We start from the raw sequence: 24,862 nt of genomic DNA on the forward strand, positions 1-24,862 counted from the left end.
GTCTCACTCTGTTACCCAGGCTGCAGTGGCATGATCACAGCTCACCGCAGCCACCACCTCCTGGGCTCAAGTGATCCTACCACTTCAGCCTCCTGAGTAGCTGGGACCACAGATGTGTACCATCATGCCAGCATAATTTTTAAAAATGTTTTTGTAGAGATGGGAGTCTCCCTATGTTGCCCAGGCTGGTCTCCAGTAATCTCCCCACCTCAGCCTCCCAAAGTGCTGGGATTACAGGTGTGAGCCATTGCAGCCAGCTTTGTTTTTTTTTGTTTGTTTGTTTTTGTTCTTAAGCGAGGAAAGAGGGTTACACACACATCTGTCTCTTAAAGAATTCTCAACAGTCAGTCAGTTCTGGGCTGCACTGGAACTACTGTTCCAGGAACATGGGCTTCCATTTCCTACTCTGCCATTCTCAGCTATGGCATCTACCTCTTAGTCCAGGAGAGTTACTGAAGTTCTTGCCATCTGGGTGATTCTACCCAAGGAGGCAGAGGAGGGGTTGAAGTGGAGCCTGTCTTTCCCTTATATTCCATTGGTCAGAATTTAATCACCAAGCCACACCTGCAAGGATGACTGGGAATCTCAGCCTTCAGTCTGTGTAAAAATGTGCCTAATTAAATTTAGGGGTTCTATTAACAAAGGGGAGGAGAAAGGATATCTGAGACACCTAGAATCTGAAGCAAGTTACAAAACAGTGTTTATAAAAATATTAGTAAGGTAGGGAAAGTATATGTGCTTACATCTGCACGATATAATATCTTTTTTTTTTCTTTACAATATAATCTTGAATATGTTAGAAATTTTAAACATTTGTTGCTCCTGGGAAAGGGAACTGGGTGGCTGGGGTCAGGACTAGGAGAGAGACTTTTTGTTATATGTGCCTTTTTGAAGTGGCGATAAATAAATTTTCAAAAATAGTAAATGAAATTAAAAAGAAAAAGTCTGCGTTTGATATATAAGTTCAGGAGTAGATATGTCATTAAGAATCAGTAATACTTTATGCCTGTAATCCCAGCACTTTGGGAGGCCAAGGCAGGTGGATCATTTGAGACCAGCCTGGCCAGCATGGTGAAACCCCGTCTCTACAAAAAGTACAAAAATTAGCCAGGCATAGTGGCGTGTGCCTGTAGTCCCAGCCACCTGAGGGGGTTGAAGTGGGAGGATCACCTAAGCCTGGGAGATCAAGGCTGCAGTGAGCTGTGATTGTGCCACTACACTCCAGCCTGGGTGACAGAGTGAGACCTTGCCTTAAAAAAAAAAAAAAAAAAAAAAAAAGAAAAAAAAAACCAACAACTTAAGATTATTTTAATTGTAACTCTTCTCTCATAAAAAAAAAAAAAAGTATAATGTGTTGACATTTCAAAAATGGTTTAGGTTCAGGTAGTTTCAATCCTTTTAAATTCCTAAGCATATTTATGGTGTTTTAAAAGCAGCCAGGCAAAGGCATTGCCCAGTACCCACAAACAGGAAGAATTTCCTTCTGATTTACGACACATCTTTCTGGAAAGGATATCAAGTTTAATGATGCATACACTTTTAGGGATTTGTTGGGAACAGGTCAGAAGAATGGTAATATTATACATTAGATATTATGTCTCTTTATACATAATGTAGAGTAAGAAAACACTCTAATAACTAAGCGGGTGGTGGTGATGGTACTGGTGCAGTAGAGAAACACCTTTTCTTGATATTGTCTGGATTGCTGCAACAAATTCTTTTACTGATCTGTGTCAGAGGGAGCAGGGGTGATCTGCTGTAGTTACATAGTTTGCCACCTCTTTAGGATGTCTGAATAACAAGCTGTTAAAAATGTAGGAAGTTAGTGGGATGAGAGTTTGATGTGGGGTTGGAGTAGAGTGGGCTTTGTGTTGGGGAACAGGGAAAGAAAAAATATGGATGTGTAGGCTGGGACTGGAGCCAAGTACTCACTGTTATAGGCAGTAGGAAATAATTGGAAGTTTAAAAGCTGGGAAGCATGACAATAAATAGCATTGCTGTAAGAGTGGGTTTTGTTTGTTTAGGGTATGAGTTGGGCTGTAGAAACAGACCAGTAAAGGAGCAACAAGTGGCAGTAATGGTGTAGTACGGGCATTCATTGGAATTTGGGGAAATAATAGGTAAAAAGAAAAAGGGGAATGGTTATGGGAGAAGTGTTAGGGAAGACTTAGCAGTAATCAATTAGATGTGTAGGCGTAAAGAAGTGATTTGACCAGGTGCTGTTAATGAAAAGGAAACTTAAAGAGAGAATTTTTGAACAGTGCAAGAAACTTAATTTTTATTTGGCAAATTTAAGATGATGTTGGGATGTCCAAGTGAAAAAAGTCTGGTATGTTGTTTAGAATTAAAAGATTTCTTCTTCCATGTCTTTCTTCTTATTCCCTTCCCCGCCACCCCCTTCTCTTGTGTAAACAGAAGTTTATAGGGCACAAAGGTGACTCTTGGGAAAGTATCTTTAGTTAAGGACCAAGATAGTAAGGTGGAGCCAAGGAAGAAAGAGGAGCGAGGAAGGCAGATGGGTTAGAAAAGAGGATTGAGGAGAAAAAAATGATATAGAGGAAAATAAAGGAGACAGGAACCAGTTTGCCTTCACTTTGGATACCTAGCAGCCAATAAAAGTGACCAGGATGGAGTAGGTTCTCATTGATGAGTGACTGGTATAATACTAAGTGTTTTAAATTATTCACAGGTATTATCTAGTTTAGTACCTTAAAAAAAAAAAAAAAAAAAAAAAAAAAAAAAAAAAAACTAGTGCAAAATATACATAACATGCAATTTGCCATTGTAAGTAACCTTTTCAAATGTACTGTTCAGTAGTGTTAGTCTCCGGAACTCTTTTCATCTTGTAAAACTGAAACTATACCCATTAAACAACTGGTAATATTTCAGTGATTTTAATAAAAATGTTTGAAATATTTATTCCCATTAGGTTAATATAGGGTTTTTTTTTTTCCCCTAAAATAGCCTTATTTTAAAGCTGTGTTGTCTTGAGTGGTCTTTTATTGAGAAAGTTGTAAGCTTCTAAAAACCATAATTCTTTTTTAATTTTTAATTTTCTTATTTTTTATTGTATAAATTCTACAGGGTTATACTTCGAATTATAGAGTCCAAGGATTAAAAAAAAATGCAAATCAGAATTGTATCCAAAATATGGTATCTCCTTTCTAACCCCCACTAAAATAGCTTAGTAATATATGCTTTAATTCTTTGCATTGATATGAGCCAGTGATGGCCCATTTAATTTTTGGTGTGTTTAATTTTTCCTACTTTCTGAATGAACTGAATTAAACTTGCTTATAAGTTATACTCATTCATTGGCACTACCCAGAGTTCAATTAATCTTCTCTTCTAAGTGACTGCTTTTTAAATATTTAAGTAAAGCTTCAATCCCGTTTTGATTCTCCTCAGTTAAACTTAGTTAAGATAGTTTTCTTATGACAGTTTCTACATCCTTTATCAAACTTGTAGCCCTCTTTACGTTATCACCTGTTGAAATGTGGTATTCAGAACTGATAATGCTGGAGATCCGATCAGACTAGACCTTGGTGAGCTGATTATTCCTGTTGATGTGTATAATATACTTTATTAATTTGGGCCATGAATACTTTTAAAATTTCCTTCTTTTTCCTTTTCCTTTTCCTCTTCCTTTTCCTTTTCCTTCGACAGGGTCTTGCTCTGTCGTCCAGGCTGGAATGTAGTGGCGCAATCATGGCTCACTGTAGCCTCAACTTCCCAGACCCAAGTCATCTTCCCGCCTCAAGCTTCCCACGTAGCTGGGATCATAGGCATGCACCACATCATGCCTGGCTAATTTTTTTTAATTTTTGTAGAGACGAGGCCTCGCTATGTTGCCCAGGCTGGTCTCAAACTCCTGGGCTCATGGACTCCTCCTGCCTTGTGCTGGGATTATAGGCGTGCTGGGATTATAGGCGTGAGCCATCATGCCTGACCAAATAACCATATTTCACGGATGATACATTGACCTGTTGTCTGCTTAAATCCCTTAATCTGTTTTAAGGAGTCTGCTGGTTGCTGGATGCTCAACCACTGTGTATGTGTATGGTTGGCTTTTAAAAATTATGGGCAGGGTCGGGCGTGGTGGCTCACACCTGTAATCCCACTACTTAAGGAGGCCAAGGTGGGCGGATCACCTGAGGTCAGGAGTTCAAGACCAGCCTGGCCAACATGGTGAAACCCCATCTCTAGTAAAAATACAAAAATTAGCCGGGCATGGTGGTGGGTGCCTATTATTCCAGCTACCTGGGAGGCTGAGGCAGGAGAATTGCTTGAACGCAGGAGGCTGAGGTTGCAGTGAGCTGAGACCACGCCATTGCATTCTAGCCTGGGCAACAAGAGCGAAACTCCATCCCCAAAAATTAAAAATTAAAATTATGGGCAGGACTGCATATTTGTTTTTATTATATTCAGCCTAAAAATTTCACTTCATTTAAAACCATTGGGGTATTAAAATCTATATTTTCTCTACCATTTGTAGTCACTCAGCTACTGTAGTTAATCTTTTAAATTGGAAAAAAAAGTTTAAATGTTGCATATATTTAACAATTCTAAAATATTGACAGTGTCCTATTTTAGCAAGGCACTGACCAAGTTCATCATAAAAGATTAATACTGCACATTAAAAAAATTAAATTAGTTACATGTCTGTGTTCACAAGCTCAACACTTCATCTGTCAAGGTTTAGAAATAACAGGGTAATGATAACGTTACTTTTCTGGGATAGCTGGTTTTTAAAATAATAACAGTGCAGCAGATACCACGCACAAGTTATATTGAATGTTGTGGAATATGGCACTATGATGGAAATAAAAAACACACTCAAGCTTTCTATGTAGCTGGGAGGATCTTAGTTTATTTATTTACCTTTTCAGTGTTTTTTTTTTTTTTTTTTCCTAGTAAGGTGGTAAGGATTATGGATGTGCAATCTACCAGCGATAAACAATTAGAGGATGTAACAGTGATTTTTGTGGAGGGTATTGCTTTTATCCTCCTTGCTGCAATTTTATTATTTTTATAGGCTTTTCATTTATAAACATAAGAAATTTTGCTTTCCTAATATTTAGTATATGGATTGAATATTAAGTTGTTTTTAGGCTTTAAGAATTATCGAGGTCTATACTGTCCAGTATGGTAGCTATTAGCCACATGTTTATTTAAATTTAAATATTAAAATGAAACAATTTAAAAATTGACTTGTCCACTTGCCCTAACCAAGTTTCAAAGTGCTCAGTAACCACATGTGTCTAGTGACTACTGTATTGGACAGCACAGATCATAGGGTATTTGTATCATTGCAGAAATTGCTCTGTTGATTGCTGATGCAACCACAAATGATTTTCTTTCAAATTTCTGACTATCCTTACACTAAAGGTATGGGATGAGTCCCAGGGGGAAAGTGTAATCATTCTTTAATGATTTTTTTTTTTGTTTGTTTGTTTTGAGACTGAGTCTAGCTCCGTCGCCCATGGTTGGAGTGCAGTGGTGCGATCTCACCTCACTGCAACCTCTGCCTCCCAGGTTCAAGCAATTCTCTTGCCTCAGCCTCCTGAGTAGCTGGGACTACAGGCGCCCACCACCATGCCTGGCTTATTTTTTTGTGTTTTTAGTAGAGACAGGGTTTCACCGTGATAGCCAGGATGGTCTCGATCTCCTGACCTCGTGATCCGCCTGCCTCAGCCTCCCAAAGTGCTGGGATTACAGGCGTGAGCCACCGCGCCTGGTCCTTTTAATGATTTTTATAAGAATAGAAATAATATAGGTTAATTATGAAAAAATCTCAAAAATATAGAAAAGTAAAATGAACAACCAACTATATAGACTTTTTTTTGCTGTGACACAGCCCTCAGGAGATCCTGAGAACATGTGTCCCTAGACTTTCTTTTTTTAGCACCTGTTTTATATTCCAGTCCTCCTTCTCTGCAGTTGTGTATGAAGATACTGTACAGGGATGATTTTACTTGTATACATTTAAAATTTAAAAAGCAAGAAATAAAAATAATCCTATTGACTGGAGATATTTTTGCTTTATGGAAGTTTATCTGAACATCGTTCTGAATCTAAACAGTAATTATATATCTTCTGTTATCGTTAGCCTTTTGGGTAAAAATATAAAAGTTTCTGTGTTTTATTCTAGATTATTGTATGAGTTAGGAGTATTGGAAATTATCTCAAGTTGTTTATTTTCCTTTACATGTTCTTTAAAAAGTGTGTTAGATATTTGGCTATATCTGATATTAGAATTACCTCAGATACTTCGAATAAATTCATAAAGTTTCACTATGAAGTGGTAATACAGAGTTCTTGGCAACTTTCTTCTGCCTTTTTGCTCATTTTCATCTCATTTGATGTTTGGCTCTGTCAGCATCGTTGACCACCAACGTTAGTTTGGTAGGTGCATGGCAGCTTTATGGGGAAATTAAGAATTTGTGATTAGCCTGAGTATATGAGTACCTGAATTTAAAATCAACCATTCTGGGTTTTACCTGATTTTATATTTCATGATGATCAGCATTATGTATAATATTAATTTTGGTGTGTTCCTTAGTTTTATGACAAGTAGAAGATAGGCAATTGATGATCAAGGCAGTGGCATGAAGGGTGATAAGAGGAAGTAAACAGTGTTGGCATCTTTTTTGTTTATATCATTAAAGAAAATTTGTGTTTATATCTTGAATCCTTTTTACCATGAAAATATAGTTGCTTATAAATTTAATGTTAATCAGCCATATGAAGCTCTCAGAGGAGTAGGAAAGGTTTATAAATAACCTAAGAGTTTTAAAAAATCATACGCTCACTATTATCATGAGAACTTTATTTACAATATCCTTATTCATTTAATGTAAAATTAAGAATTCCATTGTATCCCAGTAATGTTATGTATTTCTCTGATATTATAAAGCACTATAATAAATTGTATTTTTATACTCTAACCATCTGCTAGATAAGAATTATATATGACTTAAGTAAAAAGGATTTTGAAATTTCATACCTTCAGATTATAGTAATTTCTGAGACTTCAGTGTAGCGTTCAGACTTTTTTAATTATAGGGAAGCAGAAAGATTAGTTTTCAGTGATTATGATTTGGTACACATAGCTAAGAGTAGAATAGGAATTGAAGACAAGTTCTTTTATAAACCCTTAGGCTTTAAGGATAGTAGACTCAGCCTAGAATTCGCCTTGTTTAGAATGGATTATCCAAACTTGTTGAATATTTATTTATGTGCTTAGGATAGGTAAATGTTAGGATATAAATTTTTAAACTCTATATTAAAGGCTCTGTATTTTACAGGAGAGGAAAAATGAAGGCATTCGAAGTGAGTACTCTGTCCCACATCACATTTTCTTATCTCAACAAAGTTCTTGAAGTGGTAGTGAAAGTTTTTTATTGTGATAGAAACTAACCAAGTTTCTTTCTTTGTGTGCACCAAACTTGAAAGTGTTCCTGGGAGTATATCAGAGATTTGAGAATTGACACACATTCCTTACTTTAATGACTCTGGGACACATTATTAACAGAGCAATGTTATGGAGCACTGAATTGTTAATGGGAGAAATTTTGACAAAAGTATTGGGAACCTTGAGAGAATTAGAGCTTTGTTATTACCTGTGATGGTAAAGAAACAAGTACCTATTGTGTGCCGAACACTGAGATAAAGCCTTTCCGAAGTTTTCTACTTTTAATCCTTTTATCAGCTCTTTGAGTGTTACTAAAATAGAGAGGATAAATTCCCCAGAATCTCCTGTAGCAAATGACAACTGGAATTTGTAGTCAGGCTCTACAACTGGGTTCTTTCCGTTGTTCATTTTCTCCTGCAGTTGTCCTGTGTTATAAAAACTAATTGATACTGTTAAAATAATGTTATTTTTTTCTTTGGGGGAGGAAATGTGAGAATGAGAGCATATGCTTGTATTGGAGTTAGGAAGTAAGATCAAAAATAGAGTTGGTGTGTTTGAAGTATATCATGTGGAGAAGACAATTGAAAGGCAGTATATGGTAGTTTAAAACTGGTAGACGTTCTGGCAAAAAGTCAGTAAAAGCAGTTCAATGTAAATTTTAGGTATTTTTATTACTGTAGAGTTTCTATGAGATCTCACATAATTCAATAAAGTTCTTCCCACCTGTGGGAAAGATGTATATTATTTATATTTGAGAGCATTTTTGTTTATATCAACAGGGACCACAGTAATAATTTAGACTTTCAACTTATGAATAAAATTATCAAAGTGCTCCTACATTATCTTATTTGGCAAGTATTGTTTCCATGTATAAATGGGAAAAGTACTTATGCCATAACTAGTGGCTCTTTTAATAAATACATAGGGAAGCTGTTCCTTCTATAGAATGCTGTATTGAATATGTCTAAGATAGAAGTGAAATTTTCAATATTGACTTCTTAGGTGATTGAATGGAGGCTATATGCATTATCTTGGGGAGGAAAGGTGTTTAGGGCTTTATTTTTTGCTTACATATTTGTATTTTTTTATTTCTAGGCTGTTCGCTGCTATGAATCTCTAATCTTAAAAGCTGAAGGAAAAGTGGAGTCTGATTTCTTTTGTCAATTAGGTCACTTCAACCTCTTATTGGAAGATTATCCAAAAGGTAATTTTTTTCTTGTTCATTATTGTTTGATTTATACATGTGTTGGATTGTAATTATTTGTGCTTTATCAAGAGGACTTTCCTAAGAAATTGTAAGTGCATGAGCACACTAAACAATGAGAAAGAAAAGTAGAGTAGATGGAAATGGAAAAATGTCATATAACTCCATCTAAATCATCAATAAGTTGGCTATTCAGTAAAAGTGAAAACCACCTGCATGTGCAGTGCAGTTTTGTTCTGCCTTGTGAAAATCCTTGCCCTTGAAAGGCCTTGCCATAGTAGAAAGTGACCCAGTTTGATATAGACATTTGTACATTGATGGATACTTTGGAAAGGTAAGAAAAACTCAGCATTTTTCTTTATCCTATTTAAAACATTTCCATTTTAGCTAAAAAATACTTGAACGAAAATCTGATCGTTAACTAGCCATGTTATTGTAAACATAAGTAATACAGAGAGATGATCACAGATGAGCCTTGGATAAAACTAGCTTTTAAAATTTACTTGAAATGTTTTTCCTTTAAGAAACAAGTGAGTTAAATAACTGAAAGTAGTCAGCCCCCTAAGATTTGCCCTTTTTATGATACCAAGCTGCCAACTCAGACCATTACTCAGGAAGTTAAAAGCACCCCCAAACCCTGCCCTTCCAATACCAAAGAAAAAATCCACATTAAAAGAAAATTATTATTATAGCCAAGAACATTTTAACCTTTTGATGATATTGAACATTTTGATGTGGAGTGGATGAATGTGTTACTCCTGTTTTCAACAAGTGTGTTTAGAGGGCAAAACACCTGGCAGATAGTTTCAGGGCTAAAGTGAAGGATTGTTAGTATTTCATATTGATGTTTTATTATGCGACTTTTATGTTAGGTCAAGTGAATGTTTTCCTAATGAAAATGCAATTTTAGTCTGAGACAGGCATATTCTGTGAGGTTTGAACTTAGGCTTTTTTCTCAGCTCAGCTCTGTTATATACAGCTGCATTACCTTTAAAAGATTATATATAAACATCGCTGAGTATCTGTTGTCTAATCTGTAAAAGGGGGACGAAGTGATGGATGACACCTCATGGATTTTCAGATTATGTGACACTGGTTAGTACTTAGCGAAATGGTTTCAGTCCAACAGGGTAATGGGTGTTAATAATTACTTAATACTCCGTTAGATATTTTATCTTTAATTAAAACTGGAAACTTACTTAAAGGAAACTATTGTACCAAAAAATAGATAGAGGCATACCTGGGAGATATTGCAGGTTTGGCTTCAGACCACTGCAATTTGTTGCGAATATTGTAATAAAACCAGTCAAACAAAATTTTTTTTGTTTCCTATTACATATAAAAGTTATGTTTGCACTGTAAGTGTGCAGTAGCATTATGTCTAAAAAATGTACATACTCTAGTTAAAAAATACTTCCTTGCTAAAAAGTGCTAACAATCAACTGAACTTTCAGCAAGTTGTAATCTTTTTGCTGATGGAGGGTCTTGCATCGTTGTTGATATCTGCTGAATGATCAGGGTGGTGGTTGCTGCAGGTTAGGGTGGCTGTGGCAGTTTGTTAAAATAAGAAAACATTGAACTTTGTTGCATCAGTGGACTCTTCCTTTTATGAAAGGTTTCTCTGTGGCATGTGATGCTGTTTGAAAGCATTTTACTCACAGTAGAGCTTCTTTCAAAACTGGAGTCAGTCCTCTCAAACCCTGCCACTGCTCTGTTAACTAAGTTTACGTAGTATTCTAAATTCGTTGTTATCATTTCCACAATGTTCACAGCACCTTTATTAGGAGTAGATTCCATTTCAAGAAACTCCTTTTGGCCAGGCACAGTGGCTCATGCCTGTAATTCCAGCATTTTGGGAGGCCAAGGCAGGAGGATTACTTGAGCCCAGGAGTTCAAGACCAGCCTGGACAACATAGTGAGACCCCGTATCTTAAAAAAAAAAAAAAAATTAGCTGAGTATGATGGCATGCAACTACCCTGGAGGCTGAAGTGGGAGGAACACTTGAACCTGGGAGGTCGAGGCTATGGTGAGCTGGGATCATATCACTGCACTCCAGCCAGGGTGACAAGGTCCTCTCTCTCTCTCTCTCTCTCTCTCTCTCTCTTTCTCTCTCTCTCTGTCTTTCTCTTTTTTAAAGAAACTACTTTCTTTGCTCATCTATAAGAAGCAGTTTCTTATCCATTCAGGCTGCACTTCTAATTCTATTTCTTTTGCTGTTTTCCAGCACATCTGCAGTTACTTCCTCCATTGAAAGTCATCTATGGGGAGGGATGGGAATCAGCTTCTTCCAAACTCCTGTTAATGTCGGTATCTTGACCTCAAATGTTCTTTTTTTTTCTTTTCTTTTTTTTGAGATGGAGTTTCACTCTTCTTGCCCAGGCTGGAGTGCAATGGCGTGATCTCAGCTCACTGCAACCTCCGCCTCCTGGGTTCAAGCGATTCTCCTGCCTCAGCCTCCCAAGTAGCTGGGATTACAGGCATGCACCACCACGCCCGGTTTATTTTTGTATTTTTAGTAGAGATGGGGCTTCACCATGTTGGCCAGGCTGGTCTTGAAATCCTGACCTCGTGATATGCCCACCTCTGCCTCCCAAAGTGCTGGGATTACAGGCGTGAGCCACTGTGCCCAGCCTTTTGACCTCAAATGTTCTTAATGGCGTCAAGAATAATGAATCTTTTCCAGAAGGCTTTGAATTTACTCTACCTAGATCCATGAGATTAGTCACTATTTATGGCAGCTATACAGCCTTACAAAATGTATTACTTTAGACTTGAGGCCGAGTGCGGTGGCTCACGCCTGTAATCCCAGCTCTTTGGGAGGCCTAGGTAGGTGGATTACCTGAGGTCAAGAGTCGAGACCCACCTGGCTAACATGGCGAAACCCTGTCTCTAATAAAAATACAAAAATTGGCCAGGTGCGGTGGCGCACGCCTGTAGTCCCAGCTACTCAGGAGGCTGAGGCAGGAGAATCGCTTGAACCCAGGAAGGGGAGGTTGCAGTGAGCTGAGATCGCGCCATTGCACTCCAGCCTGGGTGACAGAGTGAGACTCCGTTTCAAAAAATAAATAAATTAAAAAAAAAGACTTGAAAGTCAAAATTACTCCTTGATGTAGGCTGCAGAATGGATGTTGTGTTAGCAGGCATGAAAACAACATTAATCTGCTTGTACCTCTCCATCAGAGCTCTTGGGTAACTAGGTGCATTGTCAGTGAGCAATAATATTTTGAAAGGAATCCTTTTTTCTGAACAATAGTTCTCAATAATGGGCTGAAAATATTCAATCAACTGTGCTGTGAACAGATGTGCTGTCATTCAGACTTTGTTGTTCTATTTATAGAGCATAGACAGTAGATTTAGCATAATTCTTAAGGTCCCTAGGATTTTTTGAATGGTAAATGAGCAATTGCTTCAACTTAAAGGCGGCACCACCAGCATTAGTTCCTAACAACCACTGTGTTAGACTATGACTATAGCTTTATTTTTCATATATATATATATATTTATATTTATTTTATTTTATTTTGAGACAGGGTCTTGCTTTGTCGCCCAGGCTGGAGTGCAGTGGCAGAAACATGGTTCACTGCAGCCCCAAACTCCTGGGCTCAAGTGATTCTCCTGCCTCAGCCTCCTGAGTAGCTGGAACTAGAGTTGTGTGCCACCACGCCTAGCTAATTTTTGTACTTTTTGTAGAGACAGAGATCTTGCTTTGTTGCCCAGGCTAGTCTTGAACTCCTGGGCTCCAGCAATCCTCCTGCCTCAGCCTCCCAAGTGTTGAGATTACAGGTGTGAGCCACCATGCGTGGCTACTTATAAAAATTTTGGTTATGAAGGTAATGAATCCAGGGAGATTCATCTTGGATATGTGTTTTCTTTTTTGGAAGGGAGGGCATGTGGCAACTAGACTGTGTTAGCAAACTAGCTGGTGAGAGTAATCTAGTAAGGTGAGAGAAGGATAATCTAAGGATTTAAGTCCTTGAAAACATGTGCTTCGTTTTGTGTTGTGTAGATGACCTGGACATTGATAGGTAGTCAACAGCTTGATTAATGTGTAGGAGAAAATGGGTGCAGGGGTATGCAAATGTATTCAGTATATTTTAACATTTCAAGCTGGTGGTTTTCTGTTTCCTAGATGTGTTTTGGTATTTTTTAAAATCCTTTTTGAGGCTTTTTAAGGCATGTTTCCACTTAAAATGAATTCTTTATCTGTTTTCTTCATTGTCTTTCTGCAAGTCCAAAACTAGAATCGGTCTCTAATAGCCCTCTCCCTTCCTCTCCAACACATACTCATACCCTCAAGATTACCTGTTTATAGAGACATTTGTTACCTTTGGCTGCTTCCTCCTCCTCTCTTTGGAACTAGTACAGGATTAGAGAACTACTAACCCTGGGCAAATAGACATTTCTTTTTAGAGAACACGTTATAAACCATAACTTCCTGGGAGTAAACCATATAGTAAACATGTAATTCTGTGAGTGAACTGCTCAGGTATATGTACATAGGAGACTTACTGGCCTTGTTTTTCTGAAGACAGCCCTGTAATTCTTTGCCCTGATTCATAGTCATCTTTTCTGTGTAAAGTTTTCTGAGCTTGTCATTTCTCTTGAGTTTAGTTCCTTTAAAAAAAAAAAAAAAAAAAAAGGCTTCTATTTCTATAGTAGAAAATGGTAGAACCTCTTTTGTGTGTGTTTTGGGCTGTGGTTTTTCTTACCCTTAGTTGTCATTTTGCTCTCATCTACTTTCTGTCTTACAAGAATTCCAAAAAAAAATTTTGGTCTGAAGATGGTATAATTTGGTAATCATTTATCTTTTCTGTCATTCCAGATGAATTTGATGCAGAAGGAAAAAAGGCTTTGTAAAATGTTTTCTTAGCCTTTCTGGCTGGTGATATGAATGAATAGTTTAAAAAAATATGCTGTCACTTTATTTGGTCACTTTGTTTGTAGGAATTTATTTTAAGTCTTAAAATAGTAATTAGATAGGGGATTGTGGGAAAATGGAGGCTCAGTGCAGTCAGCCTATTGTTGTTATATTCCTCAGTAAGGAGTTTCCTTTATGTTCAACAGCTTGGGAAGGTGGAGGATAGAACCAGTATTGGACAGAAGGAGAAATTAAGCTGTGACAACCTTTACTAACTTCCTGGGAAGCTCTGGAGCCAGAATGGCCCTTGAGAGCTATACCAAGTTGGGCTAAGATAGCCAGGCCTTTATACTCCAATTATTCCATATTGAACATGGGCCAGCCTGAGAAGAATTGTGACCAGGGACAAGTTGGCTCTCTGCAACTCAGGCAGCTTCTGTAGAATCTCACAGATAGAGGCTTTCAGCAAGCAGGATTCCCAGCAGTTCTTTCTTGAAATGGGATGTGAGTGCTTCTTTACAGTGTCTACTATACCTCCTTTCTACTCCTAACTCTAAAACTAACCTATGAACCTCCTAAGCCAAATGGCTGATGGGGCTCTCAGACAGTTTATAAGCCTTAAACCATGGAGATGATGCAGTGATTTCACTTCTTCGGGTTGGAGGACAACCTGAGAGATACAGAACCCTGGGCTGAAGCACAAGCGTATATATTTAGATGAATATATGTGATGGATCTTAGGAGCAGTTAATAGAAAATATGTGTAAATGTCTTTAAATATGTGGTAAATTGTAGGCGAAGAGAGTCACTGAGTTAAATGAGTTGATTAGAAAATCAGGTAGCAGCTGGGCACAATGGCTCACGCCTGTAATCCCAGCACTTTGGGAGGCCAAGGCGGGCAGATCACCTGAGGGTCGGGAACTCTAGACCAGCCTGACCAACATGGAGAAATACCGTCTCTACTAAAAATACAAAATTAACAGGGCGTGGTGGTGCATGCCTGTAATCCCTACTACTCGGGAGGCTAAGGCAGGAGAATCGCTTGAACACAGTAGGCAGAGGTTGTGGTGAGCTGAGATCGCGCCATTGCACTCCAGCCTGGATAGTAAGAGCGAAACTCCGTCTCAAAAAATCAGGTAGCAGATTTACTTCAAAGTATACAGCAAAATTATAAACAGATAGAAATTATGAGGCGAGAGACTTAAAGGATAGACAGTAAGAACTTCAGAAGTAAAAAATTAGAGGAGTGTAATAATCATTCCTGACATTAATATGAAAACCTTGAAACTCTTAAAAATTGTTTCTTTGTATTTTTTAGCCGGAAGTTTTCCCCATTATAAGTTCCCTGAAATTCTAGCCAGTGGTAGATTTTTCTTCCATTCTTCCTTCCCTCAAGTCATTTGTTGCATTTCTGTCACTTAGGCAAAATATGCTTTGGTTGTTTCAATTCTTAAGCAGTTACAAATGGCCAGGGCAAGTTACATGCCAAGAGCTGCCAATGTGGAGAAGCCTTAAGTTAGAGCTTGGAGAGTTTTCTTTCTCGTTTTGTCTTTTGTGGGTCGAATGACAGTACTCTATCCTGGAATATTTATAGTATAAGAACATGAAACATGTGTTTTCCAATCATAGATTTTGTTTGGCTTCTCCAGAATTGTCAAATTTTTAATCCATTTTCTGTAAGCATTCTAAAACAGGTTTTAAGCATTATATGAGGATGTCCAAATAAATGGTTTCCCTCATTCTGTATTAAGGACTTTAGAAAATTCTAGTTACAGTAGACTAGGAATTTTTTTTATGGATAACCACGTTAAAGATTTCTAATCTTTAACGTTAGATTAGATTAGAAATCTTTAACGTGGTTGTGCTTTGGTCAAAAGAATTTTGCTAGAGAGTAAAATTTTACTAGAGAGTAGGATTGTGCTTTGGTCAAAAGGATTTTACTAGAGAGACTCTGGTGAGGTGATGGGTACTTGTATACTGCATCTTTAGAGTTTTAATGATTTTTTTTTCTGATTAAGAAACAGCGTGTTAAGATTTTTCTTAAAATAAGATGCTAAGCATAATGAGGGTAGAGTATAATTGTTGATAAAATGTGTACATGAGTAGAAAGATCGCTCATGGAAAAAATGGAACAAATGCTTATGGAAGAAATGGCTGAGTTACAAATCTGTTCCTGCCATTTAGAGTATTAACTTTGTGACTTTGAATTTGAGCATTCATATTTATTTCTCAGTTCACCATGTTTTTGTATGGATGCCATGTTTCTCCCAACTGATAATTACATGGACTTCTTTTTAAAATTTTTTTGTTTTTTCTCTTTAATTTTTTATTTCTTTGGGGTTTTTTTGGTAACATCTTTTCACATCACGTGGACTTCTTATACTTCAGTTTTATTTGCTTCAAAAGACATCATACTATCTTTTTAAAGGTTCCCTAATCCTGAAAGATAATTTTATGAAGCCAGATGATATATATAATTAATCAAATTATTGAAAGTATGCCCTCCAAATTTGTGGAAATTCTATAATATCGTTAAAAGGGCAATCTCCAGGTTTGATATGGTGACTGCACAAAATTGTCAGGGACCAAGTCTTCTGTTCAGAATGTTTTTAGGCACAAGTATTAAATACATGATTCTAGCATAAACAGTAAGGACATTTATTACCTCACATAATAGGAAGTTCATAGGTGAATTTTTCTCCAGGCATGGTTTAAAGTCTAGAAGGATCCAGTTACTTTTCAGTCTGTTCTTCTGTGGGCTTCATCCCAAGATAGTTCCCTTGTGGTGGCAGTTGGTAATATATGCTTCCTTGTTCACATGCATTAGTAGAAAGAGAACCTTTTTCACGTCTGCCATCTATAAATCAGTGGTGATTGGGCTGCCTGAACTCATGTGCCCATTTCTGGACTAAAACAATCACTGAGATTGCCAGGAAACCAATAACCTTTTCAAATCAATAATGGGGATTGAGAGTGTGGTTAGAAATGAATGTGAAAATATCAGCCACACCATTGACTACACAAACTCTTGCTTGACTATTTTTTTTTTCTACAGCTAGTTTGATAATTTAGTTTGTTTTTCTTTTTAGAAGATCATTAATTAATGACCTCATGCATGAAGAACTAGGAAATGGGGGATGGCTTAAAAACCAGTTCTTCACCACAACTGGCAAAATTTCTCATAGCCTAACGTCCTTCCAATGATAGGTTGGTTGGCATCATCTTTATGCAAAAAAGATGAGCATTATTCATATGTAAAAGTTACTTTTTCAAATACGTGATGATGTTTTTGGGTAATGTTTCTGTAATTTGAACATATTCAGAATGTTCTTTATATGATACATATATTTTGGTGATTTACAATAAAATGAAAACATTTCATATAGAATTTTAGAAAACATTAACTTCCATTTTTGGTATATCTTCTTTTATTCAGCATCTCATATACTGTAAGGTCAGCCGAGAGAAAGGAAGAATAGACCCAAAGTCAGGCGAGTAAGTTTATTGAACCTGCCGGCTGCTCCAGCACAGACGGAGGAGGCAACCCTGAGCTTACAAAATGAGGGGTTTATATGGGGGAGAGAGACCCTGGGGTCGTTAGTTGGTTAACTTTGCCATATATCAGCTTGTGACGTTTATGGAAACAGCTAGATGAAGGAACTTACAGGAGGGTATAGGTAAAGTTTGTTTATGCTTCTCATGACCTCCCCCTATGTGGTCCTGGATGGTTTGTAATTGGGGTTTGCTTATCGCAGCAAGGTTTGATAAGGGAAGTCCGCTGGCTCCACTGCGGCACCTGGATAAGGGCTTAGAAATGTAAAGAGGCTTGGGGGAAGGGTGAATGGCACAGAGAAGAGTTGCATTAAGGGGAGGGGTGGGCAGTATGGAGGGGTTTGGGGGGAGTGTCGACAGTACCAAGAAGCTTTTTTGGGGCGGTTTGTCCCCAGCGTATATAATCAGAAGATAATGTTTTATTTACTGCTTTGTTGAAGAAACAACTTGGTCACTAGTGAAGGGTAACATGCAGTATGTTGCAAAATGTTTTTTTGCTAGTTTCCGATCCTTAAATTGAGCAGTGTATTATACTTAAGTAGAATGTCTAAAAACCTATATATGGTTTAAAGACTATTTAAATTGACACCTGTCTTCCTACTCTAGAAGTTAAGAAATAGAATGGTACTGCTACCACCAGCCTGTGTTCTCTCCAATTGCATCCTCCTCCCTTCCTTTGTAGGTGTAACCTATGCCTGGCTGTGATGTTCAGTGTTCTCTTGCTTTTCTTTTTTTTCTTTTCTTTTCTTTTTTCTTTTCTCTCTTTCTCTTTCTTCCCTTCCCTTCCCTTCCTCTCTCTCTCTCTCTCTCTCTTTCTCTCTCTTTCTTTCTTTCTTCACTGATAAAAGTATCCCTGAACAAGATATTGTTTATCTTTGGAAAGCTGAATAACAGGCACGAATATAGCTATGTAAGGAAGGGGCCATATTGTCACTATTAGAGGAGGCTCTTAGGAGAAGTAAAACTAAACAAGAGACTCTAGTGTTAATAGTGTGGCTTCTGGTTCCTCAACAGTTTACAAGAGCCACTTTTGGGGAAGGCAGTGTGCTGGGGCATGTGTGACTCTTGGCAAACATAATACCCATAATTAGGACATGTGACATGACCAATATGAACCAGGAAAATCTAGTCAGAAATATGATCAGAGAGAGTGGGTTATTCAGAAGTAAGTCAAATCAAGCCAGGCCTGGTGGCTCACGCCTGTAATCCCAACACTTTGGGATGCTGAGGCGGGCGGATCACTTGAGGTCAGGAGTTCAAGACCAGCCTGGCTAACATGGGGAAACCTTGCCTCTACTAAAATACAAAAATTAGCTGGGCATGGTGGCAAGCGCCTGTAATCCCAGCTACTCAGGAGGCTGAGGCAGGAGAATTGCTTGAACCTGGGAGGCGGAGGTTGCAGTGAGCCAAGATCACGCCAGCCTGGGCAACAGAGTGAGACCCCATCTCAAAAAAAAAAAAAAAAAAAAAAGTAAATCAAAGCAGAACACTTAACACTTCTGGGAGCCTTCACATCATCTATTTTGTAGAACATAGAGGGGAGAATATATAAACTTTATCAGAACATGGTCAAGAAAAAGCCAAACCCAGTTAAGAATCTGGGCCAGGTTTATCTGGATACTTGGTCCTCAGGTTGAGAAGAGGTTACAATAATTTTAATGATAAGCCTCAGTGACTTGGATCTGGGGCATAGCTGCTGTCCTGGGATCACCCTTTTTCTTCATCTTGGGTATTCCCATGACCTCTTATATCTGTTGTGTCTCCTGCTTTCAGTAGACCATATCTTCTTCTTTCTTGGTATATACTCTCCTTTAAGGGGAGCATATTTATCAGATTTTTCTTCAGGAAAGGTATTTGGGAGATAATTTTCTTTGGAGACTTTGCGTATCTGAAAATACCTTTATTCTACCCTCTTAATAGATCATTTGACTGGATATATAATTTTAGGTTGGAAATAATTTTCCTTCAGAATTTTGAAAACATTGTTCTATTGCCTTATTTTTAGAATTATACATCTGTTGTAGGACCCTTCAAACTACCAACTCATAGCCTTCTTTTCTGGGAATTTTTTTGGAATTATTTCCTGAATTTTCTTTTTTCCTTTTATTCTTTCTTTTTGGGACTCTATTATTGATATGTTAGACCTCCAGGACACAATTTTTCTAATTTTCCGTTTTTGTCCTTTTTGTTTATTTTTTTGAGAAATTTCTTCAAATTTCATTTTAATCTTTTTATTGAATTATGCATTTCTCCTATCATACTTTAATTTACCGAATTTAATTTTTTCTATAGCATCCTGTTTGTTCTCCTGCACACACCCCCTTTCCACCTCTCCACCTCCCTCAATGAAAACAATATTTTCGCTTATCTAAGACTAGTAAGAATTTTTTGAAGTATATTTTCTCCTGCATAGTAGTCACTATTTTTTGTTTTAGGTTGTCTTTTTTTGTGTTTGTGTTAGTTTCTTCTTGGTTGGAGGCTTTCTTTAGATGTCTGATAATTCTTAGCTGTCCATATTTCATGATTGGAATAATTGAGAACTGGAGGCTCTGAGCATGTGATTGCGGATCTCTGAATATGATTTCCATGGCCTTTTGATGGAGAATCTCTGTATTTTTTCGGTCAGATTGCCTAAACAACATCAAATGTTGAGTGAGAGAGTTGAGGGAGCCAGTTGCTTCTCAAATAGTTTTTATCCTGGTCTTCCATATCTTAGATTGTGAATTGTAAACCACAAGTTAAAAAATCCTTTTGTAGCTGATCAGAAAAATATTATTCCCCACGTTTTCATCTGCTAGTTTTATGGGCTTCTTTTTTTATCTAACTCTTTTTTTTTTTTTTTTGAGACGGAGTCTCGCTCTGCCGCCCAGGCTGGAGTGCAGTGGCCGGATCTTGGCTCACTGCAAGCTCCGCCTCCCGGGTTCACGCCATTCTCCTGCCTCAGCCTCCCGAGTAGCTGGGACTACAGGCGCCCACCACCGTGCCCGGCTAGTTTTTTTTTTTTTGTATTTTTTAGTAGAGATGGGGTTTCACCGTGTTAGCCAGGATGGTCTCGATCTCCTGACCTCGTGATCCGCCCGTCTCGGCCTCCCAAAGTGCTGGGATTACAGGCTTGAGCCACCGCGCCCGGCCTTTATCTAACTCTTTAATGTATTATTTGAATTATTTTAGTATATGATTTGAGTTACATATTTTACTTTTTTGCTTACTTATAAATACTTGGGTGCTGGTTACATTATTAACACCCCACTGATTGGAAATGCCACCTATTTACTGTGCTAATTCCTACATGTATCAAGTTCTCATTTGGGGCTTTCAGTTCTTTTCTATTCCATTTCTTACAACTTTATGGTAATTCCAATATCCGATTGAGCAAGTTCTCTTCATTATGTCTAATTTTTTTCTGAACTCTCTTTGCCTGTTTAATTTTATGAAAGAGTTTCTCGTAATGTTTGCAATTTGCTTCTATTGTACCATGTCTAAAATTTATAAATTGGTTCATCTCTAAACATCCCCAGCATATTAGAATGTATCTGAGCTGCTGTCACTTTTTAAGCCTGCTTCAGTGTCCATTTTACTGCCTTTGTCTTTAGGGTGTCCCTCAGTCATACCTGTACTTGTAGGATCAAATAAGTGCTTAGCCTCCTGCCCTAAGAGATTCTGATTTAATTGGTATGGGATGGGGTTTATTCGTCAGTGTTTTGTTTTTTAAGAAGGGCACTCTCTACCAATTGTAATGTACGTATGTAATTTTCACTTTACTTTTTTATGTTCACTTCACTGAATTTTGAGGTTGACAAGAACTACTTTTAAGTTTTTCAGAACCTTTTATGCCTAAAGATGGTTTTGGTGGGTGGGTTGTCCTATTTTGTAATGTCCTATTTTGTAATTGAGGTTGAGAAAGGTAATTAGGGGGTAAGTTTTTTGTTGATTGCAGGAAAGGAAGCATCACAGAAGAAATAGTTCTTTTGCTCTTTGAGGTGGTCGAGTTGTTAGCCATTCTTGGAAGTGAGGTCTCTTGTGAGAACAAATGATCTAGCACATTCTGGAGTCGCCTTGGAAAATCTTAATCCTTTACCATTTGATTTTGATCTTTGAGGAAGGTCAAGTTGATCTAAGGGGTTAGCCTAGATGCTGTTCAACTGCAGATCTGAGATTTGACCATGGTTTTACGTTCTTGAACTCCTGAGGGGGGCCCAGAATTTTAAGTTGTTTGAACTATCACTGTCTACTGGGAGGTGGGTGTGGTGGGAATCTTGTTATAATGCTTGTTAAGTATATTATTGACTTTAAAGTGAGACATAATTATGACTCAAAATTATTTTCCTTCTTTCAGCATTATCTGCATACCAGAGGTACTACAGTTTACAGTCTGACTACTGGAAGGTTAGTGCATATTTGCATGCTGATTTCATGTTTGTGTTTTGGGCAGATTATTGCCAGTTATATTCAAAATGAATTGAACTCTTGCCTTTTTTGGTTAATTACTTAAAATATTGCTTCTAGGGGAAAGGTATTGGAAAAGGGTTGAGAGTATTATTTATGTTTGTGCCGTCTTATGTGAATCTCCTTGTATTTTATTAAGAATTAGAGGCCGGGCGCAGTGGCTCACGCCTGTAATCCCAGCACTTTGGGAGGCTGAGGCGGGTGGATCACGAGGTCAAGAGATCGAGACCATCCTGGCTGACATGGTGAAACCCCGTCTCTACTAAAAATACAAAAAAATTAGCCGGGCGTGGTGGCTGGCGCCTGTAGTCCCAGCTACTCGGGAGGCTGAGGCAGGAGAAGGGCGTGAACCCGGGAGGCGGAGCTTGCAGTGAGCCGAGATCCGGCCACTGCACTCCAGCCTGGGCGACAGAGCAAGACTCCGTCTCAGAAAAAAAAAAAAAAGAATTAGATACCTCTGACACATTTTACTGGTCAAATATAATGGAATTGTGATAAGTAAAAATCAAGCAAAACTAAACAAATAACAATAACAAAATGATTCCTTGGTTTTCTTTTCTAAAGTTGGTACCTGGGAGTAAAAGAAGGCTGAAGATGTGTATATCAAGCTAAAATGGGAAGGTGTAATGGGAAAATTATGATAAACTCTTTCTTGGTGTATTCTGTTTATAATTGGAGCTTTGAGGAAAGCTGAACCTAACTATTTTTTAGAAGACCTACCTAAATGAAAGACTCTGCATAGCAGTGAAACAATGAATCATACACTTACTTATCTTAATTTGAGCAGTGATTAAATTAAGCATGATCTTCTACATCATGTTTACTTTTAAGTTTATTGAGCAGTGAGTTTGTTTTTTTTTTTTAATCTGAATTGCCATTTCAGATTTTTTGTGGATTTTATTTTTCTATTGGTTAGTTTATCTTTCTTTTTGAAGTAGGTACTTATTCCAGTCTTATATAGACTGGCTTTGTCTGGGAAAGCCCTTCGATAGTCAGCCTATGCAGAGATTTTGAGAATACTATGTAGAGATTTTAGATATCTATATCTATATCTATAATTTTTTTTTCCTAAGTCTTTTGAAAATATCTTCTCTAATCTCTGGCTTATTTTTTTTTAAAGCTTTATCAAAGTATAATTCACATGCTATAAAATTTGGCTGTTTTAACTATACAAATCAGTGACTTTTGGTAAATTTTCAGAGCTGTGCAGCTGATAGAGGGAGGAGGCAGACAAAGGTCTCAACAGATAGGGAAGGGTCCCTGGAGAATCACTGATCCACCCAGCCCACAAGTGTTTACACCAGATGTTTTCTGCAGATAAGGGAACCTGCACAGGGGGCTTTCCTGGGCAAGCCTGCAGTGGACTGGAGGTCCCTATGCACTGGGGGAACAGGGTGGAGCCACCAAGAATTTGCACCTTATACAGGGGAGGATCCTGGCCTCTTCAGCTTGCGTGCTGGGGCCCTGGTATTCAGTTTGTGAGGTGGAAACCTACTGGCAGGACCCCCTTTCTTTGCTGATAGCTTTCCTTTTGCTTAATAAATTTTGTCTTCCTCACCCTTCAATGTGTTTGCATGCCTCATTCTTCCTGGTTGTGAGACAAAAACCCAGATTAGCTTAGCTAAGGGGCAAAAAATCCTGCATCACAGCCATAATCACAGTCTTACTTATCTCCCTGGAATGGAATCTCACGTATATCCCCAGCCCTGGCAACCATCAGTCTACTTTCTGTCTTTTATATATTTGTCTTTTCTGGATATTTCATGTAAATGGAATCATATAATATATGGTCTTTTGTGGCTGGCTTTAACTTAGCATATGTTGTCAAGGTTCATATATGTTGTAGCATGAATATTTTATTCTTTATTTCCTGATAATATAGTCACCCCTCAGTATCTGTGGGGGATTGGTTTCAGGACCCCTCATGGATACCAACATCCATGGATGCTCAAGTTCCTTATGTTAAATGATAAAGTATTTGTATATCACCTCTATGCATCATCCCATATACTTTAAATCATTTCTAGATTACTTAAAATACCTAATAAAATGTGAATGCTGTGTAATTGATTGCTATACTGTATTGCTTTTTAGTTTGTATTATTTTTTATTATTGTATTGTTATATTTTTCCTGAATACTTTTGATCCGCAGATGCGGAACCCATGGATACAAAGGGCTCACTGTATTCCATTGAGTCAGTATACCACAGTTTGTTTATCCTTTCATCAATTGATGGGCATTTGGATTGTTTCCACTTTTTGGCTATTGTGAATAATACTGTTGTGAACATTTGTGTACAGGTTTTTGTGTGACATAATATTTTCAGTTTTCTTGGGTAGGTACTCAGAAATGGAATTGTTGGATTATAGGGTAAATCTATGTTAAGCATTTTGAGAAATTGCCAGAACTTTTTTTCCCTATGTCTGTACCATTTTACATCCCTGCCAGTAATGGTGTGAGGGTTCCAGTTTCTCTGTATCCTACTCAACACTTGTAATTATCTACTTTTTGAGTGTACTAGTTTTTTAGTGTGCCTAGTGGGGTAGAAAATAAAGTTTTAAACTTTGATGAAGTCCAATTTATCGACTTTATAACAACTTTTTATTTCTTGTGTTTTTACTGTTGTACGTAAGAAATCTTTGCCTAACTCAAGGTCATGAAGACTTACTCCATAGTTCATTTAATCAGGTGCTTCAGTGCTTTGCTTTTACAGAGTGCTGCAGTAAATAGTCTAGTAAAAGTGTCTCTTTCTCCATATATAGTTTTTTAGAGATAAGGTCTTGCTCTGTTGCACAGGGTGGAGTGCAGTGGTGCAATCAGAGCTCACTGCGGCCTTGAATTCCTGGGCTCAAATGAATCCTCCTGCCTCAGCCTCTCGAGGAGCTGGGACTGCAGGTGCACACCACCATGCTCAGCTAATTTTAAAATTTTTTTTGCAGAGATAGAATCTCAGTATATTACCCAGGCTGGTCTCAAACTCAATTGTTGGCCTCAAGTAATTCTCCCACCTCAGCCTCCCAAAGTGTTGGGATTACAGGTGTGAGCCACTGCACTTGGCCTGTCTTTTAATAGTTTTGTTAGTGATTCTTTAGTATAGATTCCTTTAAAAGTGGGATCGTTGTGTTGAAGGGTATTTACTCCTTTGGGATTGAACCATTTGCATTTATTTCAACAATGTATGCAAGTGTTTGTTTCTTCTTGATCTTAGTCAAGAACCTTTTTGTCAGCAGACTTGCCAGTTTGATAGGTGAGAAATGGTATTTTATTATAATTTAAATTTACATTTTCTTAGTTGTTAGTGATATTGAACTTTTTAAAAATTGAAGTGTAAAGACTATTTGAATTTCTTTTTCTTTGAAATATTTGTTCATGTCTGTCGCCCATG

General features: G+C 37.7%; 2 protein-coding genes across 19 annotated transcripts in view; one reads left to right on the top strand and one right to left on the bottom strand.

Annotated features, from left to right (window-relative positions):
- The window catches only part of FUNDC1 (FUN14 domain containing 1), a 472,293-nt gene that overhangs the window by 424,012 nt on the left and 23,419 nt on the right, over positions 1-24,862 (bottom strand). The gene's annotated exons all lie outside the window — the stretch shown is intronic.
- The window catches only part of KDM6A (lysine demethylase 6A), a 232,189-nt gene that overhangs the window by 75,747 nt on the left and 131,580 nt on the right, over positions 1-24,862 (top strand). For all 18 annotated transcript variants that reach the window (XM_050775561.1, XM_050775562.1, XM_050775563.1 and 15 more), the window contains exons 3-4: positions 8,510-8,618; positions 21,366-21,415. In XM_050775561.1, the coding sequence (XP_050631518.1) occupies positions 8,510-8,618; positions 21,366-21,415 (159 nt within the window). The remainder of the gene's footprint in view (positions 1-8,509; positions 8,619-21,365; positions 21,416-24,862) is intronic.

This window comes from Macaca thibetana, chromosome X, assembly GCF_024542745.1.
Source record: "Macaca thibetana thibetana isolate TM-01 chromosome X, ASM2454274v1, whole genome shotgun sequence".
Classification (NCBI taxonomy): domain Eukaryota; kingdom Metazoa; phylum Chordata; class Mammalia; order Primates; family Cercopithecidae; genus Macaca; species Macaca thibetana.